Source organism: Pygocentrus nattereri, chromosome 12, assembly GCF_015220715.1.
Source record: "Pygocentrus nattereri isolate fPygNat1 chromosome 12, fPygNat1.pri, whole genome shotgun sequence".
Taxonomy (NCBI): Eukaryota; Metazoa; Chordata; class Actinopteri; order Characiformes; family Serrasalmidae; genus Pygocentrus; species Pygocentrus nattereri.
The window spans coordinates 39,838,791-39,853,175 of record NC_051222.1 but is presented as its reverse complement, the minus strand read 5'-3'; the positions used below and the strand labels follow the sequence as shown (position 1 = coordinate 39,853,175).

General features: G+C 42.2%; 1 protein-coding gene across 1 annotated transcript in view; it reads left to right on the top strand.

Moving 5' to 3' along the window:
- The window catches only part of LOC119264715, a 15,426-nt gene extending 13,281 nt beyond the window's left edge, over positions 1 to 2,145 (top strand). The window contains exon 4 of the mRNA XM_037543362.1: positions 1,852 to 2,145. Coding sequence (XP_037399259.1) covers positions 1,852 to 2,145 — 294 coding nt within the window. The remainder of the gene's footprint in view (positions 1 to 1,851) is intronic.
- Positions 2,146 to 14,385: the final 12,240 nt, after the last annotated feature.

Below are 14,385 nucleotides of genomic sequence, written 5' to 3'. Positions count from 1 at the left end.
GTGGTGAGTACACATGGAGAGTGTATTGTGGCGTGAGTATGCATGCAATGCGTGTTGTGGTGGTGAGTACACATGGAGAGTGTATTGTGGTGTGAGTACACATGGGGAGTGTATTGTGGTGTGAGTCCACATGGAGAGTGTATTGTGGTAGTGAGTACACATGGAGAGTGTATTGTGGTGTGAGTACACATGGTGTCTCGCTGTAAAGATGAAAGATTTCAGTAGGCAGGAAAGTCCTACTGAACTTATTAAAGTTATTAAGAACAGTGTGGCATGTTTTTCCTTGTTAGATGAAGGAAACAGAAGTTCTGGTTCTAGGCCTCCAAAATGTTGCCAGCAACTTCACTGCCAGGGTTCATTGGGCATCATTTTTAGTCAGAACTAAAATAGATCTCTTAGCTATTAGTGCCATATTTAAATCCTAGGACTCTGAGCTTCTGTAGTCAAGGCTTTGACTGGTTCCAGGACAAAGCGAATAAGTAAGGGAGTCTGGGCTTTTCCAGTATCTGCTCAGATGCTTAGACAGCAGACTTGCTGAGTCTAAGGAGATGTTTAAAAAGGCTGAAGACACATGTCTGTGCCCGAGTGTTTGAGGTTGGAACTGATGTACTCTGTTTCTGTTGTTTGGATGAAGCTGTACTGTTTCTGGATTTGTTATTTGTTTTATATCATTATTTTATCAGTTTTATCTCACTGTCTGGACGCACATTACAGCCTGACGTTTAAAAAGTTCTACATACATACATGTTTTTAATGCTTAGACATGTCTTTTAACTTTGTCATGTTAAACAACAGATTTTCATTAAATAAGGAAAAGTCCCAAGAGAGCAGAGTTTTAAAACTATATTGCATTTGACTCAATGTACTGGATCATTCTACACTGACCACTTCTTCCTCTGTGTTTTACTTTTAGAGCTTTTATTCTCAGTGTATTCACAGATTTTTTAAAAATGCCCTTTTAAAATGCTCTTTTTTCCCGAAGAGAAAAACAAGATTTCTGAACACATTCTAACAAATGATACTGTTACACAAATCTGTCTTCTGTGTTTAAATTATTTCCATACACTTAATCTCATATACTCTATAATCTAGCATTCTGTTTCACTAAGCAGTGCAGACATTGTGTTTGGCATGTGTATACGTTAAATTCTTGTCAAAATTATTTTTCTTCATTTAGTTACATATTTCATCAAAGACACATTTAATTTACAGTAATGTAAAGTTACCATTATGCTATTAATGTACTAATCCTTAAGATTAGGTTACAGATACATGTTTTAACAGGTAATCAGTAACGTGTAATGTTCTAACTCTATTGGTCCCACGTTGGCAGGACTGCCCATTGTCACTACTGTCAGTACTGTTGGTGAGCGGAACATAAAATGAGAAGCAGCACTGAATGAAGATCATTGACAGTTCAGGACTGGTGGAAGAAAACACAGACAGCCTTCTATTAAATCTCCATAGAGCACTCTCACAATACATAAGCCACATCATGCGAATTTATATGTCATTTTCTTCTCTCCCTCCCATGTCTTCCCCTTTGTTTCAGTCATACAAAGCATAGAAAGAACAAGGTAAAAAACTACAAGGTCTAAAAAGGGCAAACAAAAGATGACGTTACACAGTTACAAAGCAACTACACCTAACAAGTTCATAAAGTTTTTCTGGCGATTGGGTGGCATCTTTGTAGAGCCATGATACCAAACTAGTCTGATATACCTCTGTAATCACATCTGTTTTGTTGATGTTGTGGATGTAAACATTATGACAAATTTGTGTTTAACAGTGTTTTTGTGCTTCATGAATTCATTGACAGATGTCTGTTCAACACTCACTGTTTCCCATAAGTCCCTGCTGGTGGAGTACGGAGAACCTGTTGAACTCACCTGCTCCATATCATCCAAACCTTCATCTGATTTCTTTCTGGGCTGGGAGTCTCAGATTAATCCTGTCCAAACAGGCAGTGAGACCAGTTTGGTGTGGAGGGCGCCCAGTCTGACACAGTGGGAGATGAACAGAAGAGAGATGTTCTGTTACTTGTCAGTGCCGAGTACAGAACAATGTAAACAGAAGGTCCATCTGAACCTTTACAGTGAGTACAGTGATCCCACCTGCTCAGCTTCCTCAGTACTGCAGCGCTGAAAAGCTGAAAGCTGCCATATCGCCCCCTACACTTCCTGTAGTGTATTACAGTCTGTCAGAGTGACTGTGTGGATCATATGAACATTATAGAGCTTTTTAAATGAAACAGTAGAAGCCGTATCGCCCCCTACGCTTCCTGTAGTGTATTACAGTCTGTCAGAGCGACTGTGTGGATCATATGAACATTATAGAGCTTTTTAAATGAAACAGTAGAAGCCGTATCGCCCCCTACGCTTCCTGTAGTGTATTACAGTCTGTCAGAGCGAATGTGTGGATCATATGAACATTATAGAGCTTTTCAAATGAAACAGTAGAAGCCGTATCGCCCCCTACGCTTCCTGTAGTGTATTACAGTCTGTCAGAGCGACTGTGTGGATCATCTGAACATTATAGAGCTTTTTAAATGAAACAGTAGAAGCCGCATCGCCCCCTACGCTTCCTGTAGTGTATTACAGTCTGTCAGAGCGACTGTGTGGATCATATGAACATTATAGAGCTTTTTAAATGAAACAGTAGAAGCCGTATCGCCCCCTACGCTTCCTGTAGTGTATTACAGTCTGTCAGAGCGAATGTGTGGATCATATGAACATTATAGAGCTTTTTAAATGAAACAGTAGAAGCCGTATCGCCCCCTACGCTTCCTGTAGTGTATTACAGTCTGTCAGAGCGACTGTGTGGATCATATGAACATTATAGAGCTTTTTAAATGAAACAGTAGAAGCCGTATCGCCCCCTACGCTTCCTGTAGTGTATTACAGTCTGTCAGAGCGACTGTGTGGATCATATGAACATTATAGAGCTTTTTAAATGAAACAGTAGAAGCCGTATCACCCCCTACGCTTCCTGTAGTGTATTACAGTCTGTCAGAGCGACTGTGTGGATCATATGAACATTATAGAGCTTTTTAAATGAAACAGTAGAAGCCGTATCGCCCCCTACGCTTCCTGTAGTGTATTACAGTCTGTCAGAGCGACTGTGTGGATCATATGAACATTATAGAGCTTTTTAAATGAAGCAGTAGAAGCCGTATCGCCCCCTACGCTTCCTGTAGTGTATTACAGTCTGTCAGAGCGACTGTGTGGATCATATGAACATTATAGAGCTTTTTAAATGAAACAGTAGAAGCCGTATCACCCCCTACGCTTCCTGTAGTGTGTTACAGTCTGTCAGAGCGAATGTGTGGATCATATGAACATTATAGAGCTTTTTAAATGAAACAGTAGAAGCCGTATCGCCCCCCTGCGCTTCCTGTAGTGTATTACAGTCTGTCAGAGCGAATGTGTGGATCATATGAACATTATAGAGCTTTTTAAATGAAACAGTAGAAGCCGTATCGCCCCCCTGCGCTTCCTGTAGTGTATTACAGTCTGTCAGAGCGACTGTGTGGATCATATGAACATTATAGAGCTTTTTAAATGAAACAGTAGAAGCCGTATCGCCCCCTACATTTCCTGTAGTGTATTACAGTCTGTCCGAGCGACTGTGTGGATCATATGAACATTATAGAGCTTTTTAAATGAAACAGTAGAAGCCGTATCGCCCCCCTACGCTTCCTGTAGTGTATTACAGTCTGTCAGAGTGACTGTGTGGATCATATGATCATTATAGAGCTTTTTAAATGAAACAGTAGAAGCCATATCGCCCCCTACGCTTCCTGTAGTGTATTACAGTCTGTCAGAGCGACTGTGTGGATCATATGAACATTACAGAGCTTTATAAATGAAACAGTAGAAGCCGTATCGCCCCCTACGCTTCCTGTAGTGTATTACAGTCTGTCAGAGCGACTGTGTGGATCATATGAACATTATAGAGCTTTTTAAATGAAACAGTAGAAGCTGTATCGCCCCCTACGCTTCCTGTTGTGTATTACAGTCTGTCAGAGCGACTGTGTGGATCATATGAACATTATAGAGCTTTTTAAATGAAATAGTAGAAGCCGTATCGCCCCCTACGCTTCCTGTAGAGTATTACAGTCTGTCAGAGCGACTGTGTGGATCATATGAACATTATAGAGCTTTTTAAATGAAACAGTAGAAGCCGTATCGCCCCCTACGCTTCCTGTAGTGTATTACAGTCTGTCAGAGCGACTGTGTGGATCATATGAACATTATAGAGCTTTTTAAATGAAACAGTAGAAGCCGTATCGCGCCCTACGTTTCCTGTAGTGTATTACAGTCTGTCAGAGTGACTGTGTGGATCATATGAACATTATAGAGCTTTTTAAATGAAATAGTAGAAGCCGTATCGCCCCCTACGCTTCCTGTAGTGTATTACAGTCTGTCAGAGCGACTGCGTGGATCATATGAACATTATAGAGCTTTTTAAATGAAACAGTAGAAGCCGTATCGCCCCCTACGCTTCCTGTAGTGTATTACAGTCTGTCAGAGCGACTGTGTGGATCATATGAACATTATAGAGCTTTTTAAATGAAACAGTAGAAGCCGTATCGCCCCCTACGCTTCCTGTAGTGTATTACAGTCTGTCAGAGCGACTGTGTGGATCATATGAACATTATAGAGCTTTTTAAATGAAACAGTAGAAGCCGTATCGCCCCCTACGCTTCCTGTAGTGTATTACAGTCTGTCAGAGTGACTGTGTGGATCATATGAACATTATAGAGCTTTTGAATTGAAACAGTAGAAGCTGTATCGCCCCCTACGCTTCCTGTAGTGTATTACAGTCTGTCAGAGCGACTGTGTGGATCATATGAACATTATAGAGCTTTTAAAATGAAGCAGTAGAAGCCGTATCGCCCCCTACGCCTCCTGTAGTGTATTACAGTCTGTCAGAGCGACTGTGTGGATCATATGAACATTATAGAGCTTTTTAAATGAAACAGTAGAAGCCGTATCGCCCCCTACGCTTCCTGTAGTGTATTACAGTCTGTCAGAGTGACTGTGTGGATCATCTGAACATTATAGAGCTTTTTAAATGAAACAGTAGAAGCCGTATCGCCCCCTACGCTTCCTGTAGTGTATTACAGTCTGTCAGAGCGACTGTGTGGATCATATGAACATTATAGAGCTTTTTAAATGAAACAGTAGAAGCCGTATCGCCCCCCTACGCTTCCTGTAGTGTATTACAGTCTGTCAGAGTGACTGTGTGGATCATATGAACATTATAGAGCTTTTGAATTGAAACAGTAGAAGCTGTATCGCCCCCTACGCTTCCTGTAGTGTATTACAGTCTGTCAGAGCGACTGTGTGGATCATATGAACATTATAGAGCTTTTTAAATGAAACAGTAGAAGCCGTATCGCCCCCTACGCTTCCTGTAGTGTATTACAGTCTGTCCGAGCGACTGTGTGGATCATATGAACATTATAGAGCTTTTTAAATGAAACAGTAGAAGCCGTATCGCCCCCCTACGCTTCCTGTAGTGTATTACAGTCTGTCAGAGTGACTGTGTGGATCATATGATCATTATAGAGCTTTTTAAATGAAACAGTAGAAGCCATATCGCCCCCTACGCTTCCTGTAGTGTATTACAGTCTGTCAGAGCGACTGTGTGGATCATATGAACATTACAGAGCTTTTTAAATGAAACAGTAGAAGCCGTATCGCCCCCTACGCTTCCTGTAGTGTATTACAGTCTGTCAGAGCGACTGTGTGGATCATATGAACATTATAGAGCTTTTTAAATGAAACAGTAGAAGCCGTATCGCCCCCTACGCTTCCTGTAGTGTATTACAGTCTGTCAGAGCGACTGTGTGGATCATATGAACATTATAGAGCTTTTTAAATGAAATAGTAGAAGCCGTATCGCCCCCTACGCTTCCTGTAGAGTAGTACAGTCTGTCAGAGCGACTGTGTGGATCATATGAACATTATAGAGCTTTTTAAATGAAACAGTAGAAGCCGTATCGCCCCCTACGCTTCCTGTAGTGTATTACAGTCTGTCAGAGCGACTGTGTGGATCATATGAACATTATAGAGCTTTTTAAATGAAACAGTAGAAGCCGTATCGCGCCCTACGTTTCCTGTAGTGTATTACAGTCTGTCAGAGTGACTGTGTGGATCATATGAACATTATAGAGCTTTTTAAATGAAATAGTAGAAGCCGTATCGCCCCCTACGCTTCCTGTAGTGTATTACAGTCTGTCAGAGCGACTGCGTGGATCATATGAACATTATAGAGCTTTTTAAATGAAACAGTAGAAGCCGTATCGCCCCCTACGCTTCCTGTAGTGTCTTACAGTCTGTCAGAGCGACTGTGTGGATCATATGAACATTATAGAGCTTTTTAAATGAAACAGTAGAAGCCGTATCGCCCCCTACGCTTCCTGTAGTGTATTACAGTCTGTCAGAGCGACTGTGTGGATCAAATGAACATTATAGAGCTTTTTAAATGAAACAGTAGAAGCCGTATCGCCCCCTACGCTTCCTGTAGTGTATTACAGTCTGTCAGAGTGACTGTGTGGATCATATGAACATTATAGAGCTTTTGAATTGAAACAGTAGAAGCTGTATCGCCCCCTACGCTTCCTGTAGTGTATTACAGTCTGTCAGAGCGACTGTGTGGATCATATGAACATTATAGAGCTTTTTAAATGAAACAGTAGAAGCCGTATCGCCCCCTACGCTTCCTGTAGTGTATTCCAGTCTGTCAGAGCGACTGTGTGGATCATATGAACATTATAGAGCTTTTTAAATGAAACAGTAGAAGCCGTATCGCCCCCTACGCCTCCTGTAGTGTATTACAGTCTGTCAGAGCAACTGTGTGGATCATATGAACATTATAGAGCTTTTAAAATGAAGCAGTAGAAGCCGTATCGCCCCCTACGCCTCCTGTAGTGTATTACAGTCTGTCAGAGCGACTGTGTGGATCATATGAACATTATAGAGCTTTTTAAATGAAACAGTAGAAGCCGTATCGCCCCCTACGCTTCCTGTAGTGTATTACAGTCGGTCAGAGTGACTGTGTGGATCATCTGAACATTATAGAGCTTTTTAAATGAAACAGTAGAAGCCGTATCGCCCCCTACGCTTCCTGTAGTGTATTACAGTCTGTCAGAGCGACTGTGTGGATCATATGAACATTATAGAGCTTTTTAAATGAAACAGTAGAAGCCGTATCGCCCCCTACGCTTCCTGTAGTGTATTACAGTCTGTCAGAGTGACTTTGTGAATCATATGAACATTATAGAGCTTTTGAATTGAAACAGTAGAAGCTGTATCGCCCCCTACGCTTCCTGTAGTGTATTACAGTCTGTCAGAGCGACTGTGTGGATCATATGAACATTATAGAGCTTTTTAAATGAAACAGTAGAAGCCGTATCGCCCCCTACGCTTCCTGTAGTGTATTACAGTCTGTCAGAGCGACTGTGTGGATCATATGAACATTATAGAGCTTTTTAAATGAAACAGTAGAAGCCGTATCGCCCCCTACGCTTCCTGTAGTGTATTACAGTCTGTCAGAGTGACTGTGTGGATCATATGAACATTATAGAGCTTTTGAATTGAAACAGTAGAAGCTGTATCGCCCCCTACGCTTCCTGTAGTGTATTCCAGTCTGTCAGAGCGACTGTGTGGATCATATGAACATTATAGAGCTTTTTAAATGAAACAGTAGAAGCCGTATCGCCCCCTACGCCTCCTGTAGTGTATTACAGTCTGTCAGAGCAACTGTGTGGATCATATGAACATTATAGAGCTTTTAAAATGAAGCAGTAGAAGCCGTATCGCCCCCTACGCCTCCTGTAGTGTATTACAGTCTGTCAGAGCGACTGTGTGGATCATATGAACATTATAGAGCTTTTAAAATGAAACAGTAGAAGCCGTATCGCCCCCTACGCTTCCTGTAGTGTATTACAGTCTGTCAGAGTGACTGTGTGGATCATCTGAACATTATAGAGCTTTTTAAATGAAACAGTAGAAGCCGTATCGCCCCCTACGCTTCCTGTAGTGTATTACAGTCTGTCAGAGCGACTGTGTGGATCATATGAACATTATAGAGCTTTTAAAATGAAGCAGTAGAAGCCGTATCGCCCCCTACGCCTCCTGTAGTGTATTACAGTCTGTCAGAGCGACTGTGTGGATCATATGAACATTATAGAGCTTTTTAAATGAAACAGTAGAAGCCGTATCGCCCCCTACGCTTCCTGTAGTGTATTACAGTCTGTCAGAGTGACTGTGTGGATCATCTGAACATTATAGAGCTTTTTAAATGAAACAGTAGAAGCCGTATCGCCCCCTACGCTTCCTGTAGTGTATTACAGTCTGTCAGAGCGACTGTGTGGATCATATGAACATTATAGAGCTTTTTAAATGAAACAGTAGAAGCCGTATCGCCCCCCTACGCTTCCTGTAGTGTATTACAGTCTGTCAGAGTGACTGTGTGGATCATATGAACATTATAGAGCTTTTGAATTGAAACAGTAGAAGCTGTATCGCCCCCTACGCTTCCTGTAGTGTATTACAGTCTGTCAGAGCGACTGTGTGGATCATATGAACATTATAGAGCTTTTTAAATGAAACAGTAGAAGCCGTATCGCCCCCTACGCTTCCTGTAGTGTATTACAGTCTGTCCGAGCGACTGTGTGGATCATATGAACATTATAGAGCTTTTTAAATGAAACAGTAGAAGCCGTATCGCCCCCCTACGCTTCCTGTAGTGTATTACAGTCTGTCAGAGTGACTGTGTGGATCATATGATCATTATAGAGCTTTTTAAATGAAACAGTAGAAGCCATATCGCCCCCTACGCTTCCTGTAGTGTATTACAGTCTGTCAGAGCGACTGTGTGGATCATATGAACATTACAGAGCTTTTTAAATGAAACAGTAGAAGCCGTATCGCCCCCTACGCTTCCTGTAGTGTATTACAGTCTGTCAGAGCGACTGTGTGGATCATATGAACATTATAGAGCTTTTTAAATGAAACAGTAGAAGCTGTATCGCCCCCTACGCTTCCTGTAGTGTATTACAGTCTGTCAGAGCGACTGTGTGGATCATATGAACATTATAGAGCTTTTTAAATGAAATAGTAGAAGCCGTATCGCCCCCTACGCTTCCTGTAGAGTAGTACAGTCTGTCAGAGCGACTGTGTGGATCATATGAACATTATAGAGCTTTTTAAATGAAACAGTAGAAGCCGTATCGCCCCCTACGCTTCCTGTAGTGTATTACAGTCTGTCAGAGTGACTGTGTGGATCATATGAACATTATAGAGCTTTTGAATTGAAACAGTAGAAGCCGTATCGCCCCCTACGCTTCCTGTAGTGTATTACAGTCTGTCAGAGCGACTGTGTGGATCATATGAACATTATAGAGCTTTTTAAATGAAACAGTAGAAGCCGTATCGCGCCCTACGTTTCCTGTAGTGTATTACAGTCTGTCAGAGTGACTGTGTGGATCATATGAACATTATAGAGCTTTTTAAATGAAATAGTAGAAGCCGTATCGCCCCCTACGCTTCCTGTAGTGTATTACAGTCTGTCAGAGCGACTGCGTGGATCATATGAACATTATAGAGCTTTTTAAATGAAACAGTAGAAGCCGTATCGCCCCCTACGCTTCCTGTAGTGTCTTACAGTCTGTCAGAGCGACTGTGTGGATCATATGAACATTATAGAGCTTTTTAAATGAAACAGTAGAAGCCGTATCGCCCCCTACGCTTCCTGTAGTGTATTACAGTCTGTCAGAGCGACTGTGTGGATCAAATGAACATTATAGAGCTTTTTAAATGAAACAGTAGAAGCCGTATCGCCCCCTACGCTTCCTGTAGTGTATTACAGTCTGTCAGAGTGACTGTGTGGATCATATGAACATTATAGAGCTTTTGAATTGAAACAGTAGAAGCTGTATCGCCCCCTACGCTTCCTGTAGTGTATTACAGTCTGTCAGAGCGACTGTGTGGATCATATGAACATTATAGAGCTTTTTAAATGAAACAGTAGAAGCCGTATCGCCCCCTACGCTTCCTGTAGTGTATTCCAGTCTGTCAGAGCGACTGTGTGGATCATATGAACATTATAGAGCTTTTTAAATGAAACAGTAGAAGCCGTATCGCCCCCTACGCCTCCTGTAGTGTATTACAGTCTGTCAGAGCAACTGTGTGGATCATATGAACATTATAGAGCTTTTAAAATGAAGCAGTAGAAGCCGTATCGCCCCCTACGCTTCCTGTAGTGTATTACAGTCTGTCAGAGTGACTGTGTGGATCATCTGAACATTATAGAGCTTTTTAAATGAAACAGTAGAAGCCGTATCGCCCCCTACGCTTCCTGTAGTGTATTACAGTCTGTCAGAGCGACTGTGTGGATCATATGAACATTATAGAGCTTTTTAAATGAAACAGTAGAAGCCGTATCGCCCCCTACGCTTCCTGTAGTGTATTACAGTCTGTCAGAGTGACTGTGTGGATCATATGAACATTATAGAGCTTTTGAATTGAAACAGTAGAAGCTGTATCGCCCCCTACGCTTCCTGTAGTGTATTACAGTCTGTCAGAGCGACTGTGTGGATCATATGAACATTATAGAGCTTTTTAAATGAAACAGTAGAAGCCGTATCGCCCCCTACGCTTCCTGTAGTGTATTACAGTCTGTCAGAGCGACTGTGTGGATCATATGAACATTATAGAGCTTTTTAAATGAAACAGTAGAAGCCGTATCGCCCCCTACGCTTCCTGTAGTGTATTACAGTCTGTCAGAGTGACTGTGTGGATCATATGAACATTATAGAGCTTTTGAATTGAAACAGTAGAAGCTGTATCGCCCCCTACGCTTCCTGTAGTGTATTCCAGTCTGTCAGAGCGACTGTGTGGATCATATGAACATTATAGAGCTTTTTAAATGAAACAGTAGAAGCCGTATCGCCCCCTACGCCTCCTGTAGTGTATTACAGTCTGTCAGAGCAACTGTGTGGATCATATGAACATTATAGAGCTTTTAAAATGAAGCAGTAGAAGCCGTATCGCCCCTACGCCTCCTGTAGTGTATTACAGTCTGTCAGAGCGACTGTGTGGATCATATGAACATTATAGAGCTTTTAAAATGAAACAGTAGAAGCCGTATCGCCCCCTACGCTTCCTGTAGTGTATTACAGTCTGTCAGAGTGACTGTGTGGATCATCTGAACATTATAGAGCTTTTTAAATGAAACAGTAGAAGCCGTATCGCCCCCTACGCTTCCTGTAGTGTATTACAGTCTGTCAGAGCGACTGTGTGGATCATATGAACATTATAGAGCTTTTTAAATGAAACAGTAGAAGCCGTATCGCCCCCTACGCTTCCTGTAGTGTATTACAGTCTGTCAGAGCGACTGTGTGGATCATATGAACATTATAGAGCTTTTTAAATGAAACAGTAGAAGCCGTATCGCCCCCTACGCTTCCTGTAGTGTATTACAGTCTGTCAGAGCGACTGTGTGGATCATATGAACATTATAGAGCTTTTTAAATGAAACAGTAGAAGCCGTATCGCCCCCTACGCTTCCTGTAGTGTATTACAGTCTGTCAGAGCGACTGTGTGGATCATATGAACATTATAGAGCTTTTTAAATGAAACAGTAGAAGCCGTATCGCCCCCTACGCCTCCTGTAGTGTATTACAGTCTGTCAGAGCGACTGTGTGGATCATATGAACATTATAGAGCTTTTAAAATGAAACAGTAGAAGCCGTATCGCCCCCTACGCTTCCTGTAGTGTATTACAGTCTGTCAGAGTGACTGTGTGGATCATATGAACATAGCTTTTAAAATGAAACAGTAGAAGCCGTATCGCCCCCTACGCTTCCTGTAGTGTATTACAGTCTGTCAGAGCGACTGTGTGGATCATATGAACATTATAGAGCTTTTTAAATGAAGCAGTAGAAGCCGTATCGCCCCCTACGCTTCCTGTAGTGTATTACCGTCTGTCAGAGCGACTGTGTGGATCATATGAACATTATAGAGCTTTTTAAATGAAACAGTAGAAGCCGTATCGCCCCCTACGCTTCCTGTAGTGTATTACAGTCTGTCAGAGCGACTGTGTGGATCATATGAACATTATAGAACTTTTAAAATGAAACAGTAGGAGCCGTATCACCCCCTACGCTTCCTGTAGTGTATTAGAATGTTTTTTTAGTCAACTAATGTCAGTTTGCCTGGCTAGTTAATATTATTTAATGTTTCTTTTGGATCAATAACGTGTCTATCTATCTATCTAGTTTGCCAGCATTACCTAGCTACTTTTACCTACCCAGCTTTGCCTAGCTGGTTTTACCTAGCCAGCGTTGCCTAGCCGGTTTTACCTAGCCAGCGTTGCCTAGCCGGTTTTACCTAGCCAGCTTTGCCTAGCCGGTTTTACCTAGCCAGCTTTGCTACCCAGCTTTGCCTAGCCAGGCAAATGTAATTTGATTCTCTGAAATTGACTGAAAATATGGCCCATCTTTGTTCTTGTAATAATCTCGAGAGGAGGTACCGATGGTAAAACACTCGGTGATAATCTCTGCTTTTCCAGCTCTGTAAATCCAGAATTCTAATGCCACGCCACTGCTGTGCTGTGAAGTGTTTATCTCTGCACACATGACTGACTACAACTAATCCGTCAGAGATTTCTGCAGCACTGTTTTATCTGAACCCCTGTTTAAAACACATGAATACTGTCCCACAGTGTCCTCTCTGTTTCTCATCAGACAAACCCACCATCACACAACCTTCCAATGGTACTGTAAGCGTGAGGGTTCGATTTAAGGTGGTTGGATCACTCTTAGTTTAAGAAGGAAAGAGGATGCAGATGAATCGTTGATCACTCCTCTTCTTTTTTACACAACTTCCTCTCCTTTCACATCACGTGACCTCCCCAAACCAATCACAACACAGAACAGATATTTGTGACAATAAACAAAGACTCATTTTTGAAAGTGTTTTACACTCTTACACTGCTAGAATTTAAACATTCAAACATGTCAACAGAAAACATTCAAAACTACCACTCAGTCCATCAGCGCAAATTCAACTCTTACATTTCTTCCCTGTCTCACATAAGAAACATCCTTGTTTCTCTACATATAAATTTGCAGTACAAGATGAACAGCAAAAGGGGGAAAGGAAAAAAAAAAACTAAAACAAAGTTCTGTGGTCTGTGTGTGCGTGTGTGAGTAGGAACAGTCTCACGTCAGAACATAGTCCATCAAGTAACTGGGCAACTTAACTTGACGTCGGCCTGGGCGCACTGAAAAATCAGAACTGTGGCCCATAGCGGCAGGAGGGAAGTAGGTGACTGATCGGTTAACAGATGTTCCTGGGGGTCAACAGCTGAAGTTTGGGGCTGAGGCATTTGAACTTGAGGTGGGCAAGTGCGCAAAGACAAAGGAACTTGGCTGTCAGCAGGTACATTGAGGTTTCTAGTGCTTGGAGACTTTGAATGAGTGAAGGACAGAGCACCTGACAAAGCAGTCAAGCGTGGCAGTTGAGGTTGCTTATGCAAGTCAAATGCAGCTGTGTCACATCCTTCAGCAGGTACAGGGGAGAGGTAAGGCTTCAGTCGATTGTAATGGACAATTTGGGACTTATCAGGCTGGTTTAGCAGATAACGGATCCTGTATGTCACCTCAGGATTGTCATCATCAGATCCAAGGCACTCCAGTATTTCAAAGGGACCTTTCCAGTGAGGAGCAAGCATATGTTTATTTGTTGTGGGGTCATTTAACCATACAAGGTCTCCTGGATTATAAGGAATGTGTTTAACAAGCTTGTCGTAGTATTGTTTTTGCTGGCTGTGTGCATAGTCTCTGTTTTGTGCAGCCGACTGGAAGGTAATTGGAGTTTGCTGGTCAGCTGGGCAGCATATTCTGCAGGTGATCCTGGTGTAGAAGCAGATGGTATGTTGTTAGGTAACAGCAGGTTAGCAAGCATTCTCGCTTCACGTCCATGAGGGAGGAAGAAGGGGCTGAAGCCTGTTGTTGCATGAGGGCAGGTGTTATAGGCCAGAGCAACTTGGTTGAGACAATCATCCCACTCACCAGGCTGTTGGAGAAGTGACTTGACCAGCTGATCAATAAGAGTTCTATTGAAACGCTCAACCATGCCATCACATTGAGGATGATATGGGCTTGTTCAGGTTTTCTGAACACCAAGCAATTTACACAGATGACTGATGAGGTCAGACTCAAATTGACGGCCTTGTAACATCTCTGGAATGCCATGTTCCCGGATGTAGTTTTCAAAAAGACACTTGGATACTGTTGTAGAGTGCTGATCTGGAATTGCATAAAGATTTACATACTTGGAAAAATAATCTTGAACAAGTACGTATCTGTTA